The sequence below is a fragment of the Rhipicephalus microplus genome, chromosome 4 (genome assembly GCF_043290135.1).
Source record: "Rhipicephalus microplus isolate Deutch F79 chromosome 4, USDA_Rmic, whole genome shotgun sequence".
In the NCBI taxonomy this organism is placed as follows: Eukaryota; Metazoa; Arthropoda; class Arachnida; order Ixodida; family Ixodidae; genus Rhipicephalus; species Rhipicephalus microplus.
Genome location: NC_134703.1, coordinates 27,701,327 through 27,727,003, shown reverse-complemented (window position 1 = coordinate 27,727,003; position 25,677 = coordinate 27,701,327). Strand labels below are relative to the sequence as shown.

Sequence of the window (25,677 nt, the reverse complement as noted above, 5' to 3'; positions counted from 1 at the left end):
TCATGGTAGCCAGGATCGTTTTGGCGCTTCTAAGCATTAGCGTTACAACTGAAGCCTCATAACTGCATGTATCGCTGCCTTCGACACCTCCTTGTTTTCCTGTTTGAGTGTTCATTTGTATATTTGCGCAGCTTCTATGTTCAGGAAGAATGATTGTGCTCCGAAAAGTTCCTCCAACAAAGAACAGCGATGCTATAGCTTGGGATAAAATAAGCAAGAACAAAAATGTTTGCGAAATCCACTATTTTTTAGCATTTTCAAAATGTTTATTGACACTGCTTTCGTAACTACACAACTTTTAAAGATGGCAGATTACATTTAAATTCCATAAACCTGCAAATATATATAAGAAACACGTGTTGCAATGCTCGCCATGTAGTTTTGTGACTGTATCAGCATGAGACAGAAAAAGAAATAAATATTGCAATCACATGCTGAAACTGCCAATCGGTTCAGGCTAGGCCCTTTTTATGGGCCTACTTCCGATTGTGCAAATTGTGCGCTTTCCGCCGCACGCGTTATCTACACGTAAATGTATGCCTTACGTACGAGCTTGTCATGGCGAAAAATAAATTGTTATAAGTCACTGTTATATCGTCGTAAAGGGAGCTTTCTTTCTGCCTCCGATAGAATGTCTGGTGTCACCACCGTTCTTTGGCAGGCGTGTAAGCGAGGAAAATCATAAATATGAGAGGTTTAACATTTACACGAGCAGTGTTCAGTTCTCGACACTTTTAATTCAAACCTTATGGATACGGTTACCTTGGCTGCAGAGATTTGATGCCAGATTACCTTATATAAGAAGCTCAGACTGTTACGAAATTGCTGCTTGAAACACGAGAAAAATTTCGTGATGTTTCTATTGCTTTGGAAAATAGTGGCGAGTGCAATAACACATAAAAAACAGATATCAATCAAATTGACCTTTTGGGGAAGAAGTGTTTTGTTGTCTCCCGTGTGATTCTAAACGTTTCTATGCAGTTATTTTTTTTTACGTGAGATGATTTTTCAGGAACTGACAAAATGACAGAAGCACGCCGCTCGCGTGTACGGAGCAGAAAATGCATTTCGTTGGAAACTCTGTCATACTCGTATATATCCTCAATATTACATTGCAGATGCCAATGTGGAAGAAACACCAAAATTTGTGTCATATAGCCACAAACGAAGCCGGACGCCATAAAAAAATAATGCATTACATGAGAGATTCTCGTTAGTTCACCAACACTCTTCGCTCTTTGCATGATTTTTTAGGGGTTGTTGCCTATTACATCAATTTCAGTTTGAGACTATTTCGCACGCTTTTCTACCCACCAAAATTATTGTTCTGAACTAACAGTGATGATAGCTTATTGCACAATAAGTACCTTGCGTCGAATACTAAGATCAGAATAGCTATAATAAATTGTCTGCTGAATTAAGCTTTCCAAGTGTCTAATCATGTACTCCTAATGAGTACAAAAGCGAGAATCCGACACAAAGGTACACGATTGCAAAGCCGATAACTCACCATCGCCACAGTCTCTGCACAGTCTCCACTCAGAAAAATTGGTCACTTGGCAATCGACTGGGCAAGGCACGTTGCAAGGCTGGGAATTGGCTGGCTTCTTAAGCGGAGAGCACCTGAAGTAGAAAGCAGAAGAGAAAGAGAAAGATAAACGGCACCTCCCCACTTTCTGAGTGCTCACGCAAACACGAAAACTGATTGCGGCTGGACTAAGTTCTCGGGCTACCGTAGTTAACAGAAGTCTTGCGCCATCGCGCCTACTCACTTCTTGTCGGATACTTTGTTTTCTTTGAAGAAGCATTTGACGGCGCGGTTTTGTCTTCCGCGGCCACAGCGGCTGGTGGCGTTCTCCGCGACGCACTTTTCCCAGGGGTCGGTCTTCCAGTACATGCCGGAGCAGCGTACGATGTTACAGTCTTCCTTCTCCGACAATTCAGATTTTCTGGGGCACGGGGCACCACCTGGAGTTTCAACACAGAGATCAGCTTAACCCGGTGGTGGGCGTTTCATAGGGTACATCATGGCATGTTCAAGGGATGATGAAGCCTTGCAGAGGCGAAAAAATTCTCAATATTAAGTGTTTGAGTTTAACGTCCCAAAACCACGATATGATTGTGAGAGACGCTGTAGTGAAGGGCTCCGGAAATTTTGACCACCTGGTGATCTTCAACATGCACGTAAAATTAAGGTAATGCGCAACAGTTTCGGCAAAAAACAATGCTTTGCGATAGGATACACTGAAAGTTGTTAAAAAAATATGTCTACTTCTGACACAATAGTAACCGCGGAGCCAAACCACGAGTGTAATAACTAGAAGAATAAGGATGGTGTGGATCATATTCGGAAAGCATTTTTAAATCATGAATAGTAGATTACCACTCACTCCAAAGAGGAAGTTATATAACAGCTGAATTTTGCCAGTACTCACCTATGGGGCAGAAATCTGGAGGCTTAAATAGAGGGTTCAGCTAAAATTATGGAAGACGCAGTGAGCGATGGAAAGGAAAATGGTAGGTGTAAGCTTAAGAGACAAGAAGAGAGCAGAGTGGCTCAGGGAACAAACCGCGGTTAATGATATCATAGTGAAAATCAAGAAGAAATATATAGACATAGGCCGGACACGTACAGCGTAGGCAGGACAACCACTGGTCATAAAGGGTAACTGACTGAATTGCCAGAGAAGTCAAACGCACGAGGGGGCGACAGAAGGTTAGGTGGGTGGATGAGCTTAAAAATTTCACAGGTATAACATGGCAGTAGAAAGCAGGAGAACAGGCTCATTTGCGGATCATGGGAGAGGCCTTCACCCTGCAGTGCGCGTAGAGGGCTGATGATGATGAAATTTATGCACTCTGGCCTCGGGCATTTTCACCTGTGAAAACATTTTCTTATACAGAGTATTGCTGGAGTCAGTGTTTGGACAAGTGTTTCTGTCTTTTTGTAAAGCCGAACGCGCGCTCATACCGATTGCGAGTCCGGAAAGCGGAGGTGTATTAGCCGCATGCTTGGAAATTCCGTATACTTGTCCAGATGAACGCGTCTTGACGGGTATTCTCCACGCGAAGAAGATGCCCACTGTTTGCCGCGGCCAATCAGGGCCTGAGACGCAAGCACCCAGTATCGCATATTGCCACGTGATGGCGACAGGTCGGCGTACCACACTACACGTGCAAATGCATACGCAGTTGCAGCGTTGAAAACCTGACAGCTTGTCAAAGCCATTGCTCCAGCGACACCCAGCCAAAGAGAAAATTTTCATCTCAAAGGAGTATGTAGCAATAAAATGGCATCAACTTATTGCCTTGCTCGTTGAACTGGCTTTATTATTCTAATGATTCTGACAATGTTGAAAACAAGTCGCCTGGTTCTGACATGTCACTTCCCACTGAACGTGAGGCGATGTGGAGAAACAATCAGCCTGCTGTGACTGCTGCGAGCTTCCTTTATCATGTATGTTGTACATCGGGTAACACACTATTTATTTTCTCAATAAAGCACATTCTCCCACACAAAGTTTGTCAGGACGCTGAAAGGTTCGTGATTCTTTTTTTAAGTTTAGCCCTTCGAAGGCATAAGTTAGGGCATGTCTCAAAAGCGACGCGATTCAAAAGATGTGCTAACTGGTGTCGGCCCTTCGAATTTTCCAGACGCGATAACCTTAACACCTTTGCTGTGTTTGAAGCTGTTCCATTAAGAGCTTGGTATGGTCCAAGAAACACGGCGTTTTGCTGAAGGATTGGTGTTGTTTCTCCCACCAAATACAACATAAAATTTTGTTGGACATTTCCCGTTGGGGTTTCCTACTACACGCAGACAGTGCGAGAGATGCTTCTGGCTCATGGTTAAATATCTGTCCAAAATAAATATTAATAGCCACCTTCACTTTCTTCAGCTACTCGTATATTTCAATGAATAAGAAAAAAACAGACTTGTATTAGTTAACTACACTACAATATTCCTGTCATTTTAAGAATTGGTATTTAGCACCTTTTATGAACTTCAGTTGCGTACTTAATTACGAGAATGTGGTCGAGCGGAGGTTGCAAAACTTATTGTACAGAAAAATAGGTGAAACGGAAACACAACTCAATGCTTTCAAAGATGCGCTCAGGGTTTCATGATTACGTTCAGTGAACTAAAAGGTAAACAATAGCACACCGGAACACCAGCTCTAAGCCAAATCAACCGGCTAACGGCAGTCGCTTTCGCTATGGTATAGAACAACTTTATTTATGTCCGCCGGGGCGTGAACTAGCCCGTTCTCATTTGAAGCCGAATTTCTGCAAGCCGGAGAAAATGACAAGAGTCCATGTCGCGAGGCCTGTGCGGTGCTGCCGTCTCTTTGCGCAAGAGAAAGCTATCGATCCGAGAGTTCCGACGCTAACCTCGAGAGAGCGCCAAGAGCGCGAATGTTTTCTTTTCTCGAATTTGTTCGGTCTTACTTCAGAAGCACACGTTTTTGCTACAGCTGTATGAGCCTCTATCGACCAGATAATAGAGAGAAAGCCTTAGACGTTTCATGAAGCGCGAAAATTGACCGTCTGCGTCCCTCGTTGATTGCGTCAACGCGAGTTATACAAAAGGCCATCGCCACCAAACTTACAACATTTGGATCCGAAAGTTGCAGGTTCGGTTTTGCGGGCGGTATCATCTTTTCAACCAGTTTACTTGCTTCAAATTTATGTCATATTAACTATAAATAACATTCCCTATACTTCCTTTGTGTTTATTGTCCGCGCGTTATAATTAATTTCGGTGCACTGTGTGCTTACATATGTATGTATAAGGCTACGTTTCGTACAGAAAGGCAGCTCGGCAACAAAATCCAATGATAGTTTGATGGCATGCATTTCCAAATCCACAAGTCATCTAAAAATCGAATTATCTACCTGACAGTAGCTTGAAACTAAATCGAAAACCCGGCTGCTCAACCACGGGCCGTGAATAGAGATGCGAAATTTCCGGAAATTTTGAGCAGTCGGAAAAAAACCAGTTTTTTTACTTTTTCTTTTCGAAATTTCGGAAAGATGAAAATGAATGAAATGAATTTTTTTTGACATACGGCAATAGTTTATTGCCATATGCTATTACTTTATTGCCAAATATCGAAAGCAATATTTCATTCAGTAAATACCAGAAATAAAATGCCTTCTCTCTTTTCACAAACGAATAAAGCATTTAACAGATCAATAGCAGGCCAGAAGCATCATCGCGAACACATTTACCACTTTGTGGACTGGTGCAACTTCCCAGAATTGTTATAAAAGATAGAAAAAAGAACCAAAAAGTGTCTACTTCGTGGTGACTTCGACTATGGAAACATTAATTAGGATGGTAAAAATACGAAGTGCTAACTTTTAGTCAGAGCCAGTATCACTGGCTGCATCTGTAGCAATCATGCATGTTAAGATGTTGCGTTGTAAAAAAAGTTAGCTGCTGTTGCAGTGCTTACAGAGAGCGAGTTCCCGCCTACCACAACCCGTCTCTTGACCGTGAAGTACATCCAGATGAGAAGTTAGCCCAACCATTGCAGAATCTGCTTGCACACGGCTTTATAAGCAGACGTCCGCTGCTGGTGGCGGAAGTGTATGAGGGAAACTTAAAACCTAACAATAGCGAGTACGAAAACATCACGAGTCGCCCCCAACACGACCACACCCGAACGATAAAACTACGCTAAGACAAGTTAAGCTGACGCTGAAGCTGGCTATATGTGATGTCTATGGTGAATGGTCAGCCGTCGTTTGGTGTTTTGGTATCATCTGCGATGTTTTGGTTTCACGTTCAGCGCTGGGTGTTGCAAAAGTTTCATTTTAGTACGTTTTACCCATGGAAATTTTGGTCAGCTTTTCTAACCGCGCGGAAAAAGAAACAGTCTGTTGTCCGAAATTTTCCTGTTTTTTTTTTCTTCCGCACTTCGCATCTCGAGCCGTGGATTTGATCCTGACTCTGGCGGACGCTGTTAGATGCATAGAGTTTTCTATAAATACACTAGAGGGTTTGATTGATTGATTGATTTGTGGTGTTTAACGTCCCAAAACCACCATTTGATTATCAGAGACGCCGTAGTGGAGGGCTCCGGAAATTTCGACCACCTGGGGTTCTTTAACGTGCACCCAAATCTGAGCACACGGGCCTACAACATTTCCGCCTCCATCGAAAATGCAGCCGCCGCAGCCGGGAATCGAACCCGCGACCTGCGGGTCAGCAGCCGAGTACCTTAGCCACTAGACCACCGCGGCGGGGCAAATACACTAGAGGGAGCTCTGGCGCGAGTGTCTATGGGCGTTGCAATACACGGCACTTCAGGGTGCATGGGAATGATGGATAGTACACAGAATTGTCTAGTCTTCCTACTTCCGGCTTCTGCTGGCTTCGCGTGACTTGGAGCTGCTTTATCACGAGGCGACAATCGGCAAATGTTAAGCAGTTGAATTTCACCACCTTAACATTTTAGGCTCACCAATTCAAATCAAGTCGCGAAGTTCAAAACGGTTCGTTCTTTCCTTCGAAACGAAACGAAAACAAAGCAATAAACAAAGCCACAAGCGCGCTCGAAGCCCGCAAGCACGAAGACTAGGCAAATCGGTGCACTATCCATAATTACCATGGTCTCTGAACGATCGCAGCGCCAAAGTCTCCTCTAGTTAATTTTAGGAAAACTACGGTTCAACAAAGGCGAAATATTCAAAGCTCGTGTAGAGCGAAGCCAGTGCTTGTTAATTTCTGGAATTCCCCATTACGACATGCTTCCCCATAATATTGTGGTTTTGGCACGTAAATACTCTATATAATAGTACTGCAAGCAGAAATGAGTAGAGTTTCCTTCGAAAAAAAAAGTTTTGAAGTTCAAGAAAGAAACATTCATCTGTTCTTTTAGTCGCACCGTGCTGCCAGTCGGGTCGTTGGTAACTTCTTTATTTCTTTCCTGAATGCAGAGGTACTCACCTTTTCCAGCGTGTCCGAGTATTGAGCGGTTTCGGAACTGGACGCCATAGTCCAGCCGCTCGGCACACAGAGAGGAGCAAGATGACCATGGCGACCAGTCGGACAGAGCGCAGTCGTCCGGACACGGTACTGTACATTCGCGCTCCTTCATTATCGGTGACTCGTAGATGATGCAGTGTGCATCGTCAACCACTTTCTGCCTCGCGGAAGATAAAGAGAAGGGGGGGGGGGAAGAGGAAAGACAGACAGGGCTTCAAATGATAGTTGACTGCCCAGCAAGGTCTCCTAACAGAGAAGCTTATAAGGAAGTACGCTTAGTTTTATTGTCATAGTGCCACTCTAGAACACTATGTGGCCCCACTGAAGGGTGACATTAGCCACCTTTCGTGAAGCTTCACGATTGTCTGGAATCACTCTGTTAGTTAAGATTACGCCTCTATCAGTGCGTAGTGTGTATTGCCGCACTTTGGGTTTTCATTTGCCAGTCACAAGTTCCGGACAGATAAAGAGTTTGATCATGAACTCGCCCACTGCTGCCTTCGTCAAAGTCACCATCGCATGAGAATAGTGCACACAAGCGGACGCGACCCTGGTTAACATGCCAGCGTTTGATGCTGATGCTGATGACCTCAGATGGATGGCGCTCACCCACAGAGGGGGATGGGCCAAGAACCGGGCGGCAGGATACTTAAATGACACTAAAATGAAAATGAAGCCAAGCTGAAAAAGTAGTTTAAATATAATACTACCAAAAAAACAAAAATGTTTGCTGAGCAAGCGATCACACCATCTGTTGTTTTTGGCAGACATAGCTACGAATTATAAACTAAAGATCTGAAAAGGCTAGGGTTCACTAGCACGGTAATCTTTTAGTTGCGTTGATGTAATCAAACACAGTGGAGCATATATCCCTGTGGCAGTAACCAAATGAAGTTCTGCCAAGGGATAAAATTACTGGTAGATTTACTTGTATTCCTAGCTTTTGTAATGAGGCTACTAAAGATCTTTTAGATGCGGAGCATCTAATACTCGAGGCTTGTAGTGCGGCGCCGTCCGCAAGCTTCCTCCTCCTTCTTCCACCATCTGTGCATCCCTTCCTCCTCTACACACCGCGCGCGCTTCACTCCTCCACCATCTGTGCACCCTTCCTCCTCTACACACCGCGTTCGACATCTACAATTCTCCTGATTCTCCAGTGGACGCGCATGCGCCGTCGCGCTTCGAGAACATTCAACAGCTGACATTGCATGCGCCGTCGCGCTGTATATATACTCAAGGTCGGCGCTCGCTCGCTCAGTTGCCGCTCGTCGGTTGGTTCGTACGGCGCGTCGACGTCCAAGGTCGCGGTGAAATGAATTCCAACGAATCCACAAACACAATGATCGACGTCCCTTCGACCAGCGCTGCCCTTTCGCATACGTGTGTACGTGTTCACTCATTTAACACCCCCTCCTACAACCACGTTAACCAATTTAGCCATCGACCCAAGTAAGTCGCAATTTAACACCCCATTTCACAACCACGTTAACCAATTTAGCCATCGACCCAAGTAAGTCGCACTTTAACACCCCGTTAACCAAATATATGCTCCGCATCCTCCTCAGTGTTCCCCCGAGGGAAGCTGCGGGCAATTTTTTCTCTGATAAGAATAACGATGACAGAATAAAAAGAAATGTTCAGTTGCTTCAATTTTGTTGCACCAAATGCATAGCGGTAACGCCTTGAGTCGAGCTTTGATAAGGTAATAATTTAGTTGTGGAACTGCACAGCGCAATCTGGTATACGTGACCTCTAACTGGCGAGATACACACCACTGTTTATTCCAGCAATACCTCAAATGCTCGAAATCTTTGGATTTATCCAAATTGCCTTTTCTCCATTGCAGACAAGCATTTCGGAACCTTAGCGCTTCTTTTCACCATGCGCTTTTGGAAGTCAAGGTTTTAGCCTAAACTTTTTTGTTTAGTATGTAACGTGGTAAAAGTAGAAAAATAGACTCTGGCTGCAGAAGAGATGAGCAAAATAAATATACATTTTATGTTTTCATGAAGAACGTATTGTTTGATATGTGGTGTTTAACGTCCCAAAACCACCTTATGATTATGAGAGACGCCGTATATAGTGTTCTGAAAATTTCTACCACCTGGGGTTCTTCAACGTGCACCAATATCTGAGCACATAGGCTTACAGCGTTTTCGCCTCCATAAAAAAAATGCAGCCGTCACCGCCGGGATTTGATTCCGCGACCTGTGCGTCAACAGCCGAGTACCTTAGCCACTAGATCACCCCAGCGGAGCGGTTTTCGGGAAAAAAAGCCTTGTTCAGAATGAAAACCAAAGGTGCTGTAAAGCAGGGTGAATAGAATATATTCTTTCAAAGTTTTTTACTAACAGCTAGTCTGGGTATTCACTCCACTTTCTATCATTTCTTATTTTTCTCTCTCTCAAGAGTCATGTTGTAGGCTAAGTTTTTGTTACCCCGACTGAGAGCCTTAGACCACGCTACTGTGCCTAGTTTTCTCACGTACGTTACTTATTTCATCGGGTACGTAATCGTTGCATAAATATTGACACAAGGCGCTACTGTTAATAAAGTCAGATTGAATGAATGAAAGGGCATCGTACCCCGTCGAAGAAAACACATCTTGCGTCTCGCGTCTGTACGCCGTCGCCGCAGTTTCCTTCCGAGAGTGGTTTGCAGGGACCCCACGGCTGGAGTTCCCAATGAGACAGCACGGCTCGATCGCAGCTCTCAACCTCCTTCAGGTGCGGGCAATTCGTGCCGCCACGAGAGGGCGCCGTCAGTACACGCCGTGTGCGGACTCGGTAACCTGCAAAGGAATTGCGCAAAACTTCGTGCTACAATGCCTGTGTTTCTTAAAATTATGATCATAATCGTCATTATTATTAGGTGCAGCTTTAATATTTCCCAGATTTCGGATTCGTGTTTCGTCCCTTTGGACTACCGTGGGGAGTCGAGTGGTGGTTACGCCGCAGTAGTGTTCTCATCGTGGGTTGAACTCTTTGTTCAATAATAATAAAAAAACGGGGAAGAGATGAGCACGTAGGAAAGGGTATTTTAGTTACACCCACGTGAAACCTCGGAAGGGGCAAAGCACGCAGTGTTTTGAGAAAGTTTCTGCGATGAGGCACTTGTGGGGCCACCAAGCCTGGAACCGAGCGTGTGGGAAGGGTGTTCCGCTCCATGACGTCACCAAAAAACTGCGATGAAATGCAGCTTACCTTAGAAGGTGCTTCTTCCTCGTGCCTACTTGACCAGTGTCACTTGCCAGCGGCATGTCGGGAAGTGTGTTTCCGCTCCACAAAACTCGTCGGCTATTTGTTACGCTATAACTGTAGCGACAATTCTTAGTGGACCAGTGGTGAGTAATGGTATGTATACCCATTGCCGCGCATGGCCGTTTTTATGATGGACCTGGACTACATGAAACACCGCGGCGACAGGAGACGCCTGCAGCCCTAGCCCTTATGGTTTGCCGGTGATAATTATTGCCCATGTGTTCGTTAAACTATGGTGTGATCTTCATCTCATCCAGTGTGAGAGCAGTATAGTGGTAGCAGGGTATAGTAGAGCATGAAATGAATTCCCGCATATTAATGTCATCTTCACTTACCTTCTTCAGGAGCTGGAAAAGGCGATCCACGTATGAGGGGCAGACACTGTCCCCAGGCTGACCAATGGGACACCTGGCAGTCCACGGGGCACGGCACTTGGCACTCCTCTTGCAGTGATGGCCGCGGAAGAAAAGTGCACAGATAGCTTGGCACCGGAGTCCAGTCTGGGCTCACAGAAATTAGAGAAACAGAAGTTACCGAACCAGCCTTCTGCGGCTGCACACTCGCGACATAATTAAGAAATCATGACACAATCACCCACCCAATTGCTGTTTTCAGCTAAAGATAGAAGTAGAGGGTTTATTGTACCTGTGCATTTACGAATGAATGGACTTTAAAGGAGCATTTCAATGCAAGATGAGCCCTAGAAGTCACCGGCTGTAAACCACGCGCACCGCCGACTACTGCAAGTTTGTCATGGCGAGTGTGTGACATCATGTGTCTTACAGAGTGGAACCGTAGTTTTCCACTTAAGTTTCAGCCGCTGAAAATCTCTCACTTTTCGATTCCCAAACTTGAGCAAGCTCTAATAGCTCCATTGCACGCACAGATAACCACAAAACAGAATAGTTGGCCGTAACACAGACACCAGCAACGCGAGTGGCTTTTACAACATGGTTTACGATTGCGCCAGTGTTGCAGAATGTCGGGGCACTATGGCGTTTTTAAAGATGCTCGTTATCAAATAAGTTCTCGACCGAACGCGCTGAAATTTCACCAGATTGTTGTCTAATACCCAAGGATTAACGCACATAACACGGCTCAAGAGCGAAAATCGGTTCTCATGGCCCCTTTAAGACGCAACACCGTTTTCGTAATCACGCTGTCTTGGCATCGAAGGTCCCCGGAGAATTAAAACTTCTCAAAAATGCCACCATGCGTCTGCCCTCAAAACCAACAAAATGGTCAAAAGTTCCACTTCAAGCTTCTTTCATTCAGTATAATTCCGGAGCCAAGTCAGCGCTATGACCCTATCACTGGCACGAGTATATGCGTACATGCATTAGTATTCCTGCTAAGCGTCTGTTTGCGAAACTGCAGAACACATCATGGCGCACAGCTCCTGTGTCAAGGAAATGACGCAAATACTTTTGTTAATTACTATTTACACGCCGGTAGAAGGCATTTTGAATAGGCCAAAGTTATGCGTTGCCACGACGCACCTCAGATCATTGCCGAGAGAACCGGAACTCTCGTCTGATTGCATCGAATCTGACGTGCTTCGGAAATATTACGAGTGTACCACGATAAATATTCATGCGCCTGCTTGATGTGTAAGAAGAAATAGCTGAGCTATGGATGCACTCGGCCTATGCACAGGCGGTTAGTTTGTTTTCTTAATCTCTATGAACTACCCAAAGATAACATAAGGGATCCTTATGATGACCAACTATAGTGCCAATGCACCGACGGTAGCAACATTATTGAATCGCTATGTACATTCATTATACATATTATATATCTGGTATACATAGTCGTGCTTTCTGGTAATTTTGCTTATTTGTATAGCTGCGATCGATATGTACCGTATCCGAATCTCCAAAATTTAGTACACTTATGCCAACTGTATACTAATGACGGCCCGGATCCTGTGAGCCAGCGCTTGCTTTCTGCTGCGCATAAGAGTGGTAAAGCCGACGATGCCTCAACGCACTAATAAGTGTGTGCCGTATATTAACTTGGGATAGCATCACTGTCACCCTTAACTAAACGGTATAATTAATCCAGACAAGGTTTTACTCTGTAACATCCAATTGTGAACACACCCTGGGTGCCCTAATGGCATGCCCAGCAAAAGGAAAAATGTGGGAGAGTTCGACGTACTTCATAGTTGTCAAGTGACTACGCAAAAAATTTTGAGCTTGAAATATTTATTGTATTGTGCGTTATTTTGAGTTTTGGTCCATTTTTTATTCCTCGTGTTTTCATCTCACGCTGTTGCTTGTCAAACAGAAGCGCCAGAAGCTGATCCCGTGTGTCCCCAACGATTAACTGAAGGCAGTTTCCAATATTCTTCCGGTATCTTGGCTATGCATTTCCCTGTGCAAGCAACACTGTTGCTATGCAAGCAACACTGCTATTATTACATGAGTTGTACTTAGACCGAACGCAGATATACACTGATGGGTCCGTCTCATCCAGCAGCTCATCAGGTGCCGCTGTAATTCCGGCTGCAGAAATGACAATCAAGTTTAAGTTGTCGCATATGACTACATCTACGGCATCAGAGCTTGCTGCTATAAGGGCTGCTTTACAATATCTCGTTCAAGAACGTCCAGGAAAATGGGTCATATTCTGTGATTCGAAGGCAGCGCTTCAGAGTTTGCAGTCTACCATGCGTAGGAGGAGCCATGACCAACTGGTAGAAGAAATAAGACATTGCCATCATGAAGCTCTAGCACGAGGGCATGATATTATATATCAATGGCTGCCTGGACATATCGGTATTACCGGAAATCAATTAGCCGATGATGCAGCCCGCTCAGCCCATGAAGAAACCCGTGTAGTCCCGATTCCTCTATCAAGGAATGATGCAGCAAGACAACTTTACCTGCTGGCTCGAGATCTCACACGCACGTTCTGGTCGTCTACCACCTTCCAAAGGTGTCAATTTTATGAACTGGATCCTTCGCTCAAGCTAAAGCTACCATCACACCTTTCCCGCTCCGATGCGACACTGTTATGCCGCCTTTGGTTGGGTGTTGCATTCACAAAGGCGTACTCCTTTCGCATTGGTATGGCAGACACTCCTACATGTGACTACTGCGGAGATGAAGAGACCATCGAACACGTCCTGTGCAGTTGCGCTTGCTACGACACACAGTGATGCCAGCTACGGATGGTTTTGAATCGACTTGACCCCGGACCATTTTGTGTGCAGAAGATACTAGGACCTTGGGCATCTGCCTCAGTTGCGCAGAAAGCAACTAAAGCGCTGCTACTTTACCTTAAGTCAACAAACCTGAGTGGCCGCCTGTAAACTATGTGTGCTCCCCGAGTGTGCTCGTGATTGTGTGTACCTTCTCATCTTTCTGCAACCTCTTTTCTCCCCTTTATCCCTTCCCCAGTGCAGGGTAGCAAACCGGATGTGCGTCTGGTTAACCTCCCTGCCTTTCCTTGCATCTTTATCTCTCTCTCTCTCCCTGTAAGTACTGCCACGAGTTCATAAACTTCTTTTTTAGACATTCTTTTCGCGCATATATTACCAAAATACTAACAGGAATAAGAAATTGGTATGGTATGAAAAAACTTTATTTAGGTTCATCGGGGCATGAACTAGCACGTAGCGGGCCGCTCCCACGTCGAGACAAGTAGGCCCGACCTGTCGGTCACGTTGCCTAGCATCTTCATTCCGACGCGAAGTTTCATTTCGACACTGAAGAACGCTACCTTTGATCCTAATGCATGTGACGTTCCTGCGTCGAGTGCCACCATTGCAGGGAGCGCCAGGTACAGGAACGCAGTCACCCCACTCGGACGTGGTCCAGCTGAAACTGTGCGCGCCAATAAACAAAGCAAAATAAAGTCACGAGGTTGTCTGAAGCACACACGCATTTTTTCATGTGGCAGCAGACATATTAAGGCAGACCTCGCCGTATCACTGTCTTGGCCAACACATTTACCTTCGAAAAATAACCAATTCTTTTTCGGAATAAAACACGCTAGATGTCATTTTCACTATCACTGCATGCTTATTCTATAGTGTTTATGGAAATATCTATCGGTATTACTCATGATTCTTCACTATTAATGCATGCTGCTTCTGTACAATTTATCAAAATATCTATCCATGTTACTCCTGAGAGCTATGTTTATTAACACACGCTTATACAATTGTGATGGTTAACTAATGTGCAAACAACGCGTATTCACCACTTATGTTCTGCCAGTGTTAGAATTTTCGATGGTATCAAAATAAAGTGAAACGCAAAACGCGCTTCCAAGCACTTTCTGCATAGGGAGAAATATGCGGGTCGTAAAGCACCCGACACGAGAGAAAATGCTGTCGCCAACAGGCCCGCATCACGGTCGAAAAGTTTTGTCATGCATGCGAAAATATTTCCTTTGCGCGAAAGCCAGCCAGCAAGTTTCAGTCAGCATCTTTTTGCCGCAACATCGCCAACCACTTGCAAAGGTTTGGCGTCGGCCAGTTGTGTTTGTTATACGAGCCTCGCACAAACTTTGAAGCACACAAGGTACCGAAAACTCCCCCTTTGTCTGAAGTGGAGCGAAAAATCAGAGGTACAGCGGGCGCAGCTAAGCTGCGATATGTGGAAACTTCCGATGTTCTGGTATTAGGAGAACAAATATACACCATGATTTGTTTTTCGTCTAGAAGTGCAGTTTTTAACCCAATAGTTATTTACCCTGAGTGACCTGAAACGTAGGCAAACAAGCGAAAGCTGCCGAGCTCGAATGCACACCTTTCCACATGGTCTCGTTTACTGCTGCTTCCTACGAAACAGGTCAATAGATTTTGCTGTGTCGTAACTAAAGCTTCATACCAGTGCACTGCAATGACATGTAATCGCTCACACATTTAGGAAGTCTTCTCTACCCTGCTCCACCACTGCAATCAAGGTCCCTTGTTTAGAGTTGTGGGGCAAACAAACGAAAAAAAGTACATACACAACGCACACACATACTCACGACACACACGCGCACACATGTAGGAAGTGTCTAGCCGAGAACTACCCGTTTGTAGCACGAAACCAAATGGGGTGGTTGTCCGCAGGGGCGCGTCAAGTATCTTTTTCATAGCGCTGCCACCACCTTGCGGGATTCTACGGAGCTCATTTGCAATGTGCATGTAAAAGCACACAAACACGACCGTACTGTATACAGGTCGCTTGTTACAACTCATTCACTCATTTGGTCATTCAAAGCGAGTGAGGTACGCTGTGACTGTGTGGTAATGCAAGTGCACTGCTTCTGTAGGTCATGAGCAACCCACCTGGAACACAACGGCAGTCGATCTTGCTGAAGCGCTGTCTCAACCAAAGGCGGGCAGGGCCTTCCAGCGCCGTAAGGAAGTTGCTGCACGTATCGCATGCGGCGTCTAAGACGCTGACCGCCGTGCCAGGTTTCTCCGCTGTCCAGCTGGCAGCCCTCGCGCTCCAGGTGCCATGGAGACCACGGGGAGACGCCACAGTCTACGGGCACGACGCACGACTCGGCGTCGTGCGGAAGCGGACGCTGCTTCCCATCGCTTTGCCTGCATTTCCTGCAAGTTTTCAAGAGATAAAACGCCGGTGCATTGGAGAGAAGCACCGAATAAAAATACGCAATTAGAGTCACTGTACTAATGCAATCTGGACATAGTTTTCTTCAGCAAAGGTGAAGTCGGACACCAATTTTCTGTCTTGCCCGCAGGCTCGATTTACGAGAAAACGTATCCTTGGCACGTGCATAAAAATTGCATCCGCTTTGGCAATGTAATGTGCAGATTTCAGAAAGAACTACTGCAGCTCAATATGATAAATATTAAAAAGAAAAGCGGAATAAATATGACGCTAGTTAACCAGTATGGCCCTACTGGTTACCATAGACAGAGGAATGTGAGTAGAAGGGGTAGAGGCAATGACGTAACGCAATGATTCATAGTATTTAACTGGAGAGCGCTCTATACACCAGCTGCTCCTCGCTGCTTAATAAAAGAAAGTCACCAAATCTGTCATGCTGTGTGCCTCACATTACTAGCCTGTGCGTTGCGGCCTCCTATCTCAGACCCATACGTAAATGATGGAAATATTTTATTTATCACAATTCAAATATAACATCAATCGCATGACAGAATAGAAACTAGTAATGAAGGATTACGGTCGACGAAGAATGTGTAAGGCCTTGAGGTATTATCGAACACCTCTGTCTTTGGTGATGAAAGAGAGAGAGAAAAAGAAACAAAAGACAGGCTGGGAAGTTAATCAGGTTTAACCCGGTATGCTACCCTACACGACGAAAGGGGGAAAGGGGACAAAAATAACAGAGAAGGAGAGAAGGAAAGAGAAGTAAACCAAAACGTTAGCACGCATAGCAGTGTGTAGCTCGCATGCTCAAGTAATAAAATTAGGAACATTGAGAGAGTAAGGCTCGACTACGACTGTCTTATATGAAGTAGACCAACTCATGATGGTAAAAAAGGCTTGCAAGGACTGGCTCCAAGGTATCCAGAAGAGTACGCTGAAAATGCAGGGAAGAAGTCAAGAGTTAACACTGCAGACTATACACTCCGCTAAGAGCAGATTTATTGAAAATTTCAGTTCATTTCACATTTAGTTTAACGGGAGGTCAAGAGAATAACTATTAATAATTGAAGAACTACTTATTTATGCTCTGAAATATAATAATGACGAAGCCTATGATATGGCCCATATGAAAAGATTCAGCCCTAATCTGCCCGCAAGTAGTACATTGTTTAGAAGATAAAGTTGACCGGAACAGCCCTCACCCGATGTCTACGAAGACGCCATTGCTGTCCATGCAGACAACTTTCCTCCGCCGTGTTCCCAGCTGCGGTTGTCGGGAAGCGACCGGCAACTCGGAGCCTTCGTCTGTCGCCAGGGGCTGTACAGACGTGAGGTAATCGCTTTGGCACTCGCCCCAGGGCCCGACTCGGAGCACGTAGTCAGTGGAGGGTGCTTTCCTGCGAGATTTGCGCTTGCGCCACTCGCGGCAACCTGGTCGCGCCGGGCACTTTTTGGTCTCGGAAAGAGCGGGGCACTCGACGCCGCCATTCGATGGACCGACGAGCACGATACGACGTCGAACCACACTGTGCACTTTGCAACTGTTCGAATTAGTAACGTTGTCGCATGCCGGCCAAGGCTCAAACGGTGTGACCACGCAGTCCTGCAAAGCACCGGCAAAGAGAGATGATGTTATCAACAGTCAAATATGCTCGTCATACAGTCATGCTATGCCGTACCAAGTTTGATATTGATACCTATATCCGAACGGTAAGGAGAGCTAAAAGTCGTAGGCGGCTAGAAGTGCCATGTCATTCTCGATTGTCGTTAGCTTTCGGCGCCAGTGAGTGAAAGCAAAACGTGGGCTCTGCAAGATGCTCACATATCTTGTGCGTGACGCTCGACTTAAAGCTATCGCACGGCTGTCCAGAAGGCCCACGATGCGGCGGTGAGGCTGGGCCTCCCCGTCCCTACGTGGGAGCGGCCCGCGAACCTACCCCTACGAAACGGGGATGGAATCCTTCAGGACCGCAATAAAGTTTTTCATCCATCCCTCCATCGCTCATGATTTCAGACAGGGTAGGAGCTTTGCGTGCATAAAAGAGCGAGACCAACATAAAATATGAGACAAGCTCCAAATTTTACGTCCTTCAATAGTGTTCTTTATTCTTTATTCAAAAAAGACCTTACAGGCCCCAGAACAGGGCATTGGGTAAGGGGGGGGGGGAGGAATCGAAATGGTACAGACAGGTAACGAACAGTTTACAGGCAGGATCAGTGCAAGAACAACGAAAAACTATATATATATATATATATATATATATATATATATATATATATATATATATATATATATATATATATATAATATATATACTCATCCCCTGATGAAGGGAGGTCCCCTCCCGAAACTGTTGGGAAATAAATATATTAGGCTATACAGAGCGAGGTAAATTTGAGGGAATACAGCACTTGTTGATATGAACATGGCGACCTTGAGAATCGTAAGTTTGTATTCTTTTATGAACTGTAAAAATATGAAAAAGTGAAAAATTTGACGGAACGGTACAACGTTTTATGAACTGTAAAAATATGAAAAAAGTGAAAGACTTGACGGAACGGTACAACGACAACAAGAACAGTTTTTTTTATATCCCATCTTTCTTTCTTTTCGAAGTCTCACACGACGTCTTCAAACAGCTATGGATGGACTAGCTCAATATATAGTGTTGTTAAGCGCTCAAATGCGGCGAATGTACTTAAGTTTACCAGAAGCTTTCACATTATCATAACACTTTAGGAGAGGTTGAATTCCGGTATTACTTTACGCAAATAAATGCTTGCATTTCCGTATCGCTCTCATGCATCACAGGAGACGTGACCCTGCTAGTTCGCTCACTTGTGGGCAGCTGATGGCGCATGGCATTTCGCTCGGCGGCTGCGGCAAGTGCGAGCACGCCACCGCGTCGACGACCCGAGGAGGTCCTGCCTCTGGTTCGAAGACGCAGCTTACGTTTCGCCGGGCCAGACCCTCAGCGTCCCGCGCTTCGGGTCTACACTGGCTCCGTAGATGCGGCCGCCCGTTGACATCGTCGCAAGGACTCCACTCGCCAGCTTGCCATCTGCAGGTGATAACAAGTCTCACATGCCGAAACCTCGACATGATCATGAGAGACGCTGTACTGGGGAGCTCCAGAAATTGTTGTTGTTGTTGTTCTACTATTGTTAGTGGCGTATACCCACTGTGGGGGATTGGCCAAGAATCGAGTGGCTTTAAAATTTACTGTTCAGATTTAGAATGATGGAGGTATAACAGAAAGATTACCGATAGCCTATAGGCAAGTGTGGTGCTTAATGTAATGCATACAAATATTTACATAAACAAATTTATTCTTAGAATAGATCAATAATCTGATTTTTACTTATATAATTTCGAGCATGTGGGGCTCTTTCACGTTCACCTAAATTTAAGCACACGGGCCTCTAGCAAGTACGGCTCCGTCGAAAATGCTGCCGCTGCGGCCGGGATTTGCTCCTGCGAACTTCGGGTCGGTAGTCAAGAACCACTGTGTGGTGTCACGTGAAAACAGCTTCAAGAAAAAAAGACAGACACTCTCCAACTAGATTGCACATTTTATAAACAAATAACAGCAACAAGTCGGGAAAAAGCTATGACCGAAGATGAAGTTGAATGTGATTGAAGATGAAGATGAATATGAATGACGCTAACGGTGAATTTTATCAACGAAGCTGGTATTGCCGGCATGAAATGTCCATGACTGCTAAAAACTATGAAGTATTCTAACTATCCCAACTACCTAGTTATGCAAAGTAAAGCCTAGCGACAGCTTGGAAGCAACCAGATTAGTCTTGCAATCATCAGGTTTCGATGTATCAAGACTTGCGGAACTTATAGCAAGCTTGTTTTTTCTTTCATCATTATAAATATGTGTGCAGCAAAGGCTGACGTCATGATTGAATTCTTTAACTTCTTTTATTTTAGGTTCCTGGCATGAACAAACGAACAAACAAACAAACAAACAAACAAACAAACAAACAAACAAACAAACAAACGTTCCAGCTTTACAGAGAGCCCATCGAAACATTTATCAACTATAGAACACTCGAGCAAGATTAATAAAGTTGAAGCACATATTGCTATTTCCGATGGAGGCGGAAATGTTGTAGGCCCGTGTGCTCAGATTTGGGTGAACGTTAAAGAACCTCAGGTGGTCGAAATTTCCGGAGCCCTCCACTACGGCGTCTCTCATAATCATATAGTGATTTTGGGACGTTAAGCCCCACATATCAATCAATCAATGAAGCACATATTGCTGAGGTAGATTTATCTGATGCTTTAGAAAATTGTTTCTTGTTGTGTGGAATCGTCAATAAAGTACGCTCGTGGCACGGTAAAAGACAATGGGTGAGGCATGACGGACGTCTATGTGACTGTTTCAAAGGATATTTGAGTTCTTGCGAAATAGCCACGATGCGGTTACAGAGTGTGCACAGACAGCATATAAAACATTGTTAAAGCTTGTCGGTGGGCCAGTTGGTTTGGTAACACTGTAATAAAAAAGACCGCAAGAACAAAAGGACGGTAGAGGCACACGAACGAGCGCTGACACAGCTGATTTTTATTTGCCAGAGTGCCACGGCCGCTGGATGACATAGCATACACACAAAAATAAAAAAGCCGTTCAACAATATCTTGCACCTTTCATTTGCGCCAAATAAAAATCAGTTGTGAGTCAGCGCTCGTGTTTGCGCTCCTTGTGTCTCTGTCTCCTTTCGCTGTTGTTTCGTTACAATGCAATAAAATATTCATGCATTGTAACTGAGACACTAGTACTGGCAAGCAATTCAATTGATTAGACGGTCGAGGTTCGGTCAGCCGTGTTGATATTTATAATGCTTACCGTTGACCATGATTCCAAATTTCACTCTTGATCACGTAAAACCTTGTAAGCGAAACAAACGAATCCAACTGACTATCAGGTGAAAGAAATGATAGGTGCGATAATTGCTGTCTTTAATTGCAGTGCTGGAGGGTTCTAAACTCTAAGTTTTCAGATTACCGTCCAATGCTCTACAAATAGCGCTACAACAAAATGAGCATCCCCTTCCACGTCGTTTGGTAGTGTTAGCTCGTAGTGAGTGTCACTATTGCGGAACACTGTTTGCGCTAACAATAAACAGTTTCCTACAATGATGTATTTACTCCGTTGCTTCCTCTAAACATTTTCTACATGTTTTAAAATGCAAATTGACATGATCCTTCAAGACATGTTTTCATATTAGATAATGCCTATAATGATCTTATACTCCTCCATGGTCATATTTTGCCAAATGGCACGAACGCCTTCGTAAAGCCTTAATGGCTTTTTGCTTTCGGCCTACAGCATCACCATTTTGACTTTTGTGCTGTCTCCGGTGATTTCAAAATAAACTGAACTGAAATTGAAATTGAAGTATTGTGCCAGACGGGGTCACGTAGCACGTAATCTTTGCACGAAGCGTCAGCTGACCCACAAACTCTCGTATTTCTAACCTAAGACTGTCTGTTGAGGCCCTCACTATGAAAGAACGAAAAAATTACCGTACATTCGTTACTGCATAAGAATGAATATGATCAACTACTGAACGCTGCAACAATCTTTCAGCTGCGGAGTCAGCAGCAGTGACGCAGCAGGAAACTCTCACCTGAGGGACTGTCGATGTGTAGACCCAATGCCGTCATCGCACTCCGTGCTACAGGGCTGTACGGCGCGTGGCCGGACGTGGCGGTGGCAGTGTCGTTCTCGGACGACGTCGCCTCGCACGTCCACACAGCGTACGCTTCGACCTTGCCAGCCCTGACCGCAGTAGCCATCCTCCATAACGCAAGGAAGCCATGGACCTGTGAACGACAACAGCAAGCACCGCATAAGACAGGCACTGCACACCCGGCTTTGCCGATCCTGGCCTACAGTTGCGGACATCTGCGCAATTGCGTACATGTGCCTCTAAGCCTTTTCGATCCACTTCCTCTTTTCTTTATCTGTCCTAAATGTGGCCGTCTTTCGTAGTTCAACCACATGTGTCAATTGTATATCTAAGATCAATGTCGCATCTTATCCCCGTAGTATCCCACTCAAGCGCTTAAGCAAGTGCATGCGAGGAAACGATGTTCGAAATGCTTTGAGCCCACGCATTCGTCGTGGGGCAGATTAGAGCCTTACCTACGTAGCTAAAAGCCATAGAAAGTGTTCTGAGTTACAATGATACGAGACTAGGAGCACGGTGCTACGGCATGGTTCTCTGAACGTTACCTATTAGAGCTGTATTAGATCATTCCTCAGTGCACAAGCTGTAATACTAATCGTGCCTAATAAGTTGTATAGCTTTTAAGGTTATATTAGTTGCGAAGAACTCATGCGTGTCTACGTGGCGTGACCGTGGTCAATATTCACTGCAACCATGGTGAGTGGTTTGTCTGAGCTTGTTTGAAACAGTGCTCTCATATACTTTTGCTGCAATACGTGTTTTGTTGGGATGCATGAGAAGCAACCTGCAGAAGAGTAATATAAAACCTGGAAGCTGGAAACAATCTATTGCTAAGCGCAATGTAACACAGAATAAGAATGGTATGATTGCGACCGAGGAATAGATGATCTAAAGCTAAAAAACTAAAGAGAACGTTTGAAAAGCAGAAGAAACTTCAGCAAGCTTAGGAGGTTACGTTGTATAACAGAGCTAAGCATTTAAGGAAAGAAGTGTATGTTTAAGAGATCATTTTCTTTGTTACACAATATTAATGAGAACTAACAGATGGATATATATATATATATATATATATATATATATATATATATATATATATATATATATATATATATATATATATATATATATATATATATATATATATATATATATATATATATATATGAAGTTCAATCTTTCAGGCATTCCAAAATTGATTTTTCAGAAAGCGGCTGGTCAACGAGGCGCGCAAGCACTGCTGACAGGGACTGCCTCTGACAGCTGTATTGATGGCACTGACACAAAATACGTTCGATGGTTTTGTCAGCGCCGCACTGTCAAACGCAGCAGTCTGTCCATTCGATGCGGCAAGCAAAGGCGTTCGTACGAGACACTTCAAGCCACAAGCGGCTGAGAACGGCTGTGTCAGATCTGGATAAATCAGAGGGAATGGCAAGTCGTAGGCACGAATCGAAGCGGTGAAAACGGGCGTGAAGAAAACTGCGCATGTTTCACAGAGACCTGGCGACATTGTGCGCGATCGTGTTAATCCTTGCTGCTGCTGCTGCGTGACTTCCTGATAGTAGAATGACTATGATGCCAAACAAAGTATAGGGAATGTCATTAGTAGTAATTGCAATGTAATTGTGAAGAAAGAAAAAAAGTGAATGAAAAATTAACTTGCCATGGGCAGGGACCGAGCTTGCGACCTTCGAACTTGCCACCTCTACCAACTTATCTACCATGGCAGCTATCCCCCCATCGACCTTTGTACGGTAAATACGTGCATTGAAACGTGGAAGAGTCAGTAAGCGCAACCTGTTGCCATTATGGCAAGTTTAACATGCTTTATATTGTATATTTTAAAGCTTTCACACGTCGATATTACAGAAAATGTTAATCTTGTGAAGCAAATTTTTGGTACTTATTTTCCGGTACATTTTGGTGCAATACGTCAACAAGATTGCACGTAATGCTGAGATGGTGCTGTTCTTAGCATACTGCAGTAAACCTTATTTATTCATTTGTAAAGTTTGGTGAAAAATTGAACACATCAAGAGCAAAATATTAAGTAGTAATTTGACAAAATTTATTCCAGTATTTATTCGCTCATAGAACAAAACGGATACCCATAAACTTCTCTCTATGATAGAAAAGTTAGCTTACGGTAATATGCCTAAGAAAATGCTTACCTTATTTTCATTATGATACGAATACGTCCCTTCGTTTCAACAACACCCCAATTTGAACCCTTCAGAAGCTATCTATTATTGTCTTTAATTACATTGCCTGTCATGCTTTGAACGCAATCGAAATGAGCCCTTTTCAAAAGCTAGCGATGAAATAACGTTCGATGGTTCGATAACGTTACACGTCAAATGCCACGTCACAATCGAAGTGGCGCTATCAGAGGGTGCGCACGGGCACTAGGCGTAGAAATACCGCCATTCTCTGGCTCACACACGTCGCCGGTCGGTGTCAAAAACGTCTGCCGAGATAAAACGCAGCCGTCACGATCGCTGAAAGCAAAAGTGGCACCTAAAGCGTAGCGTGCGCCTTTCAAAACGCGGATGCATTAGTGCGTGTACTTATTCAAAGCGACCGCTGTGCGCATTGTGGCCTGACAAGTAAAGACGTGTAAACTTAAAGAAATATTCTTGTAACACACCGCAGTGCGCAATATACGGGGACAAGGCGTAGTCAACTGCCCCGCAAAGTTTTAGAGGCCTGCTTGAAATTCACTGCACGCGATGCGTCCGCGTGTGACAGCGCTGCCAGCTGTGTTCGCGCGCTGTATTTAGAAATGATATAGTGTGCAAGCACGTGTACTTTTCATTTGCGTACACTTGTGCCTATAAGAGAATGCCAGCCTGTGGCACAGCCATGAAATTCTTTTTTTTTTTTGGGGGGGGCGGGGGGGGGCGGGAGACTTAACTAAATATAACGTTTGTTCGTGTGTGTGTATGTATGCGTTTGAGTGTATATATCCGCATACAAAACTAGAAAGCCTAAAGTGGGCTGCTGAGCCTCTAACAAATACCCAAACAAACGCCTCTCTAGCCACACCAGTTATGATAAGCTTTATATAGCCTTCGCGTAACAAGACAATCACTATCTGAAAAGCACAACGACGAGTGCTTCGCGCATTATTAGTTTGAAAACCTGACGAGATGGCCAATCTCCTTTTAATGCACATGATAAAACCATTACGCGAAGATGGGTGAGTATGTTAACAATAATGTTCTAAATAACTTTACGTTTTACAAAGAGTTTGTAGCTCTAGTCTTCTTGCCCAAAGTCCCGGAGGCAATATTCGTTACCTGGCTTTCTTGCGCTTCAGTAAAACAACAACAACAACAACAACAACGACGACAACAACAACAACAACAACAACATCAACAGCAACAACAACAACAACAACAACAACAACAACAACAGTTACTCCTCCATTGTTTGCGAGGAGTGGTGCGTCACGCTAATAGCGTGTACGTCTTTAGTGAAGGGTTATTAGCGTGCTTGTCTCTTCAGCGTAAAGAAATGTACTCCGATGAGATGACTATTTCTGTGGAACAAAAAGCCACCCTATAAGGTGAAACTCATTTCAGTGTATATATGATTTACCACATTTTGCTTTCAGACTAACTTGGATATGATAGGTAGATCACATATGTCACAGGTGTTGCATTCACAAAGGCTCGTACAGTGTGAAGGCAGGTCATAATCGAATTGCCGTGCACGAACCACAGTGCGAGAGCACCTCACGCCCGCAACGAAAGAAGAATCAGTGTCTCCAACGTATCTGCACCCTGATTTCTTAGATGTACCCCGCCACGGTGGTCTATAGGCACTCGGCTGCTGACCCTCAGGTCACGGTATCGAATCTCGGCTGTGGTTGCTACATTTTCGGTGGAGGCGAAAATGCCGAAGGTCTGTGTGCTCAGATTTGGGTGCACGTTAAAGAACTACAGGTGGTCCAAATTTCCAGAGCCCTCCACTACGGAGACTTACGTAATCATGTGGTGGTTTTGGAACGTTAAACGCCAGAAAAAAAATAGCTTAGATGCAAGCAACAAAACAGAGTAAACTATTCGAGCTCTTACATCATTCTGTCTGCCGCGAAAGTTTGTGGGATCTGCAGTGCGTGATGGTAGGT

At 44.5% G+C, this 25,677-nt stretch overlaps 1 protein-coding gene across 2 annotated transcripts in view; it reads right to left on the bottom strand.

Annotated features, from left to right (window-relative positions):
• Window positions 1-25,677, bottom strand: part of LOC119171578 (thrombospondin type-1 domain-containing protein 7B) — a 242,658-nt gene that overhangs the window by 159,342 nt on the left and 57,639 nt on the right. For both annotated transcript variants that reach the window (XM_075892387.1, XM_075892386.1), the window contains exons 3-12: window positions 21,483-21,678; window positions 18,676-18,898; window positions 17,039-17,439; window positions 15,545-15,814; window positions 13,981-14,084; window positions 10,590-10,754; window positions 9,580-9,785; window positions 6,956-7,151; window positions 1,773-1,968; window positions 1,511-1,623 (exon numbers count right to left, since the gene is read on the bottom strand). In XM_075892387.1, the coding sequence (XP_075748502.1) occupies window positions 1,511-1,623; window positions 1,773-1,968; window positions 6,956-7,151; window positions 9,580-9,785; window positions 10,590-10,754; window positions 13,981-14,084; window positions 15,545-15,814; window positions 17,039-17,439; window positions 18,676-18,898; window positions 21,483-21,678 (2,070 nt within the window). The remainder of the gene's footprint in view (window positions 1-1,510; window positions 1,624-1,772; window positions 1,969-6,955; window positions 7,152-9,579; window positions 9,786-10,589; window positions 10,755-13,980; window positions 14,085-15,544; window positions 15,815-17,038; window positions 17,440-18,675; window positions 18,899-21,482; window positions 21,679-25,677) is intronic.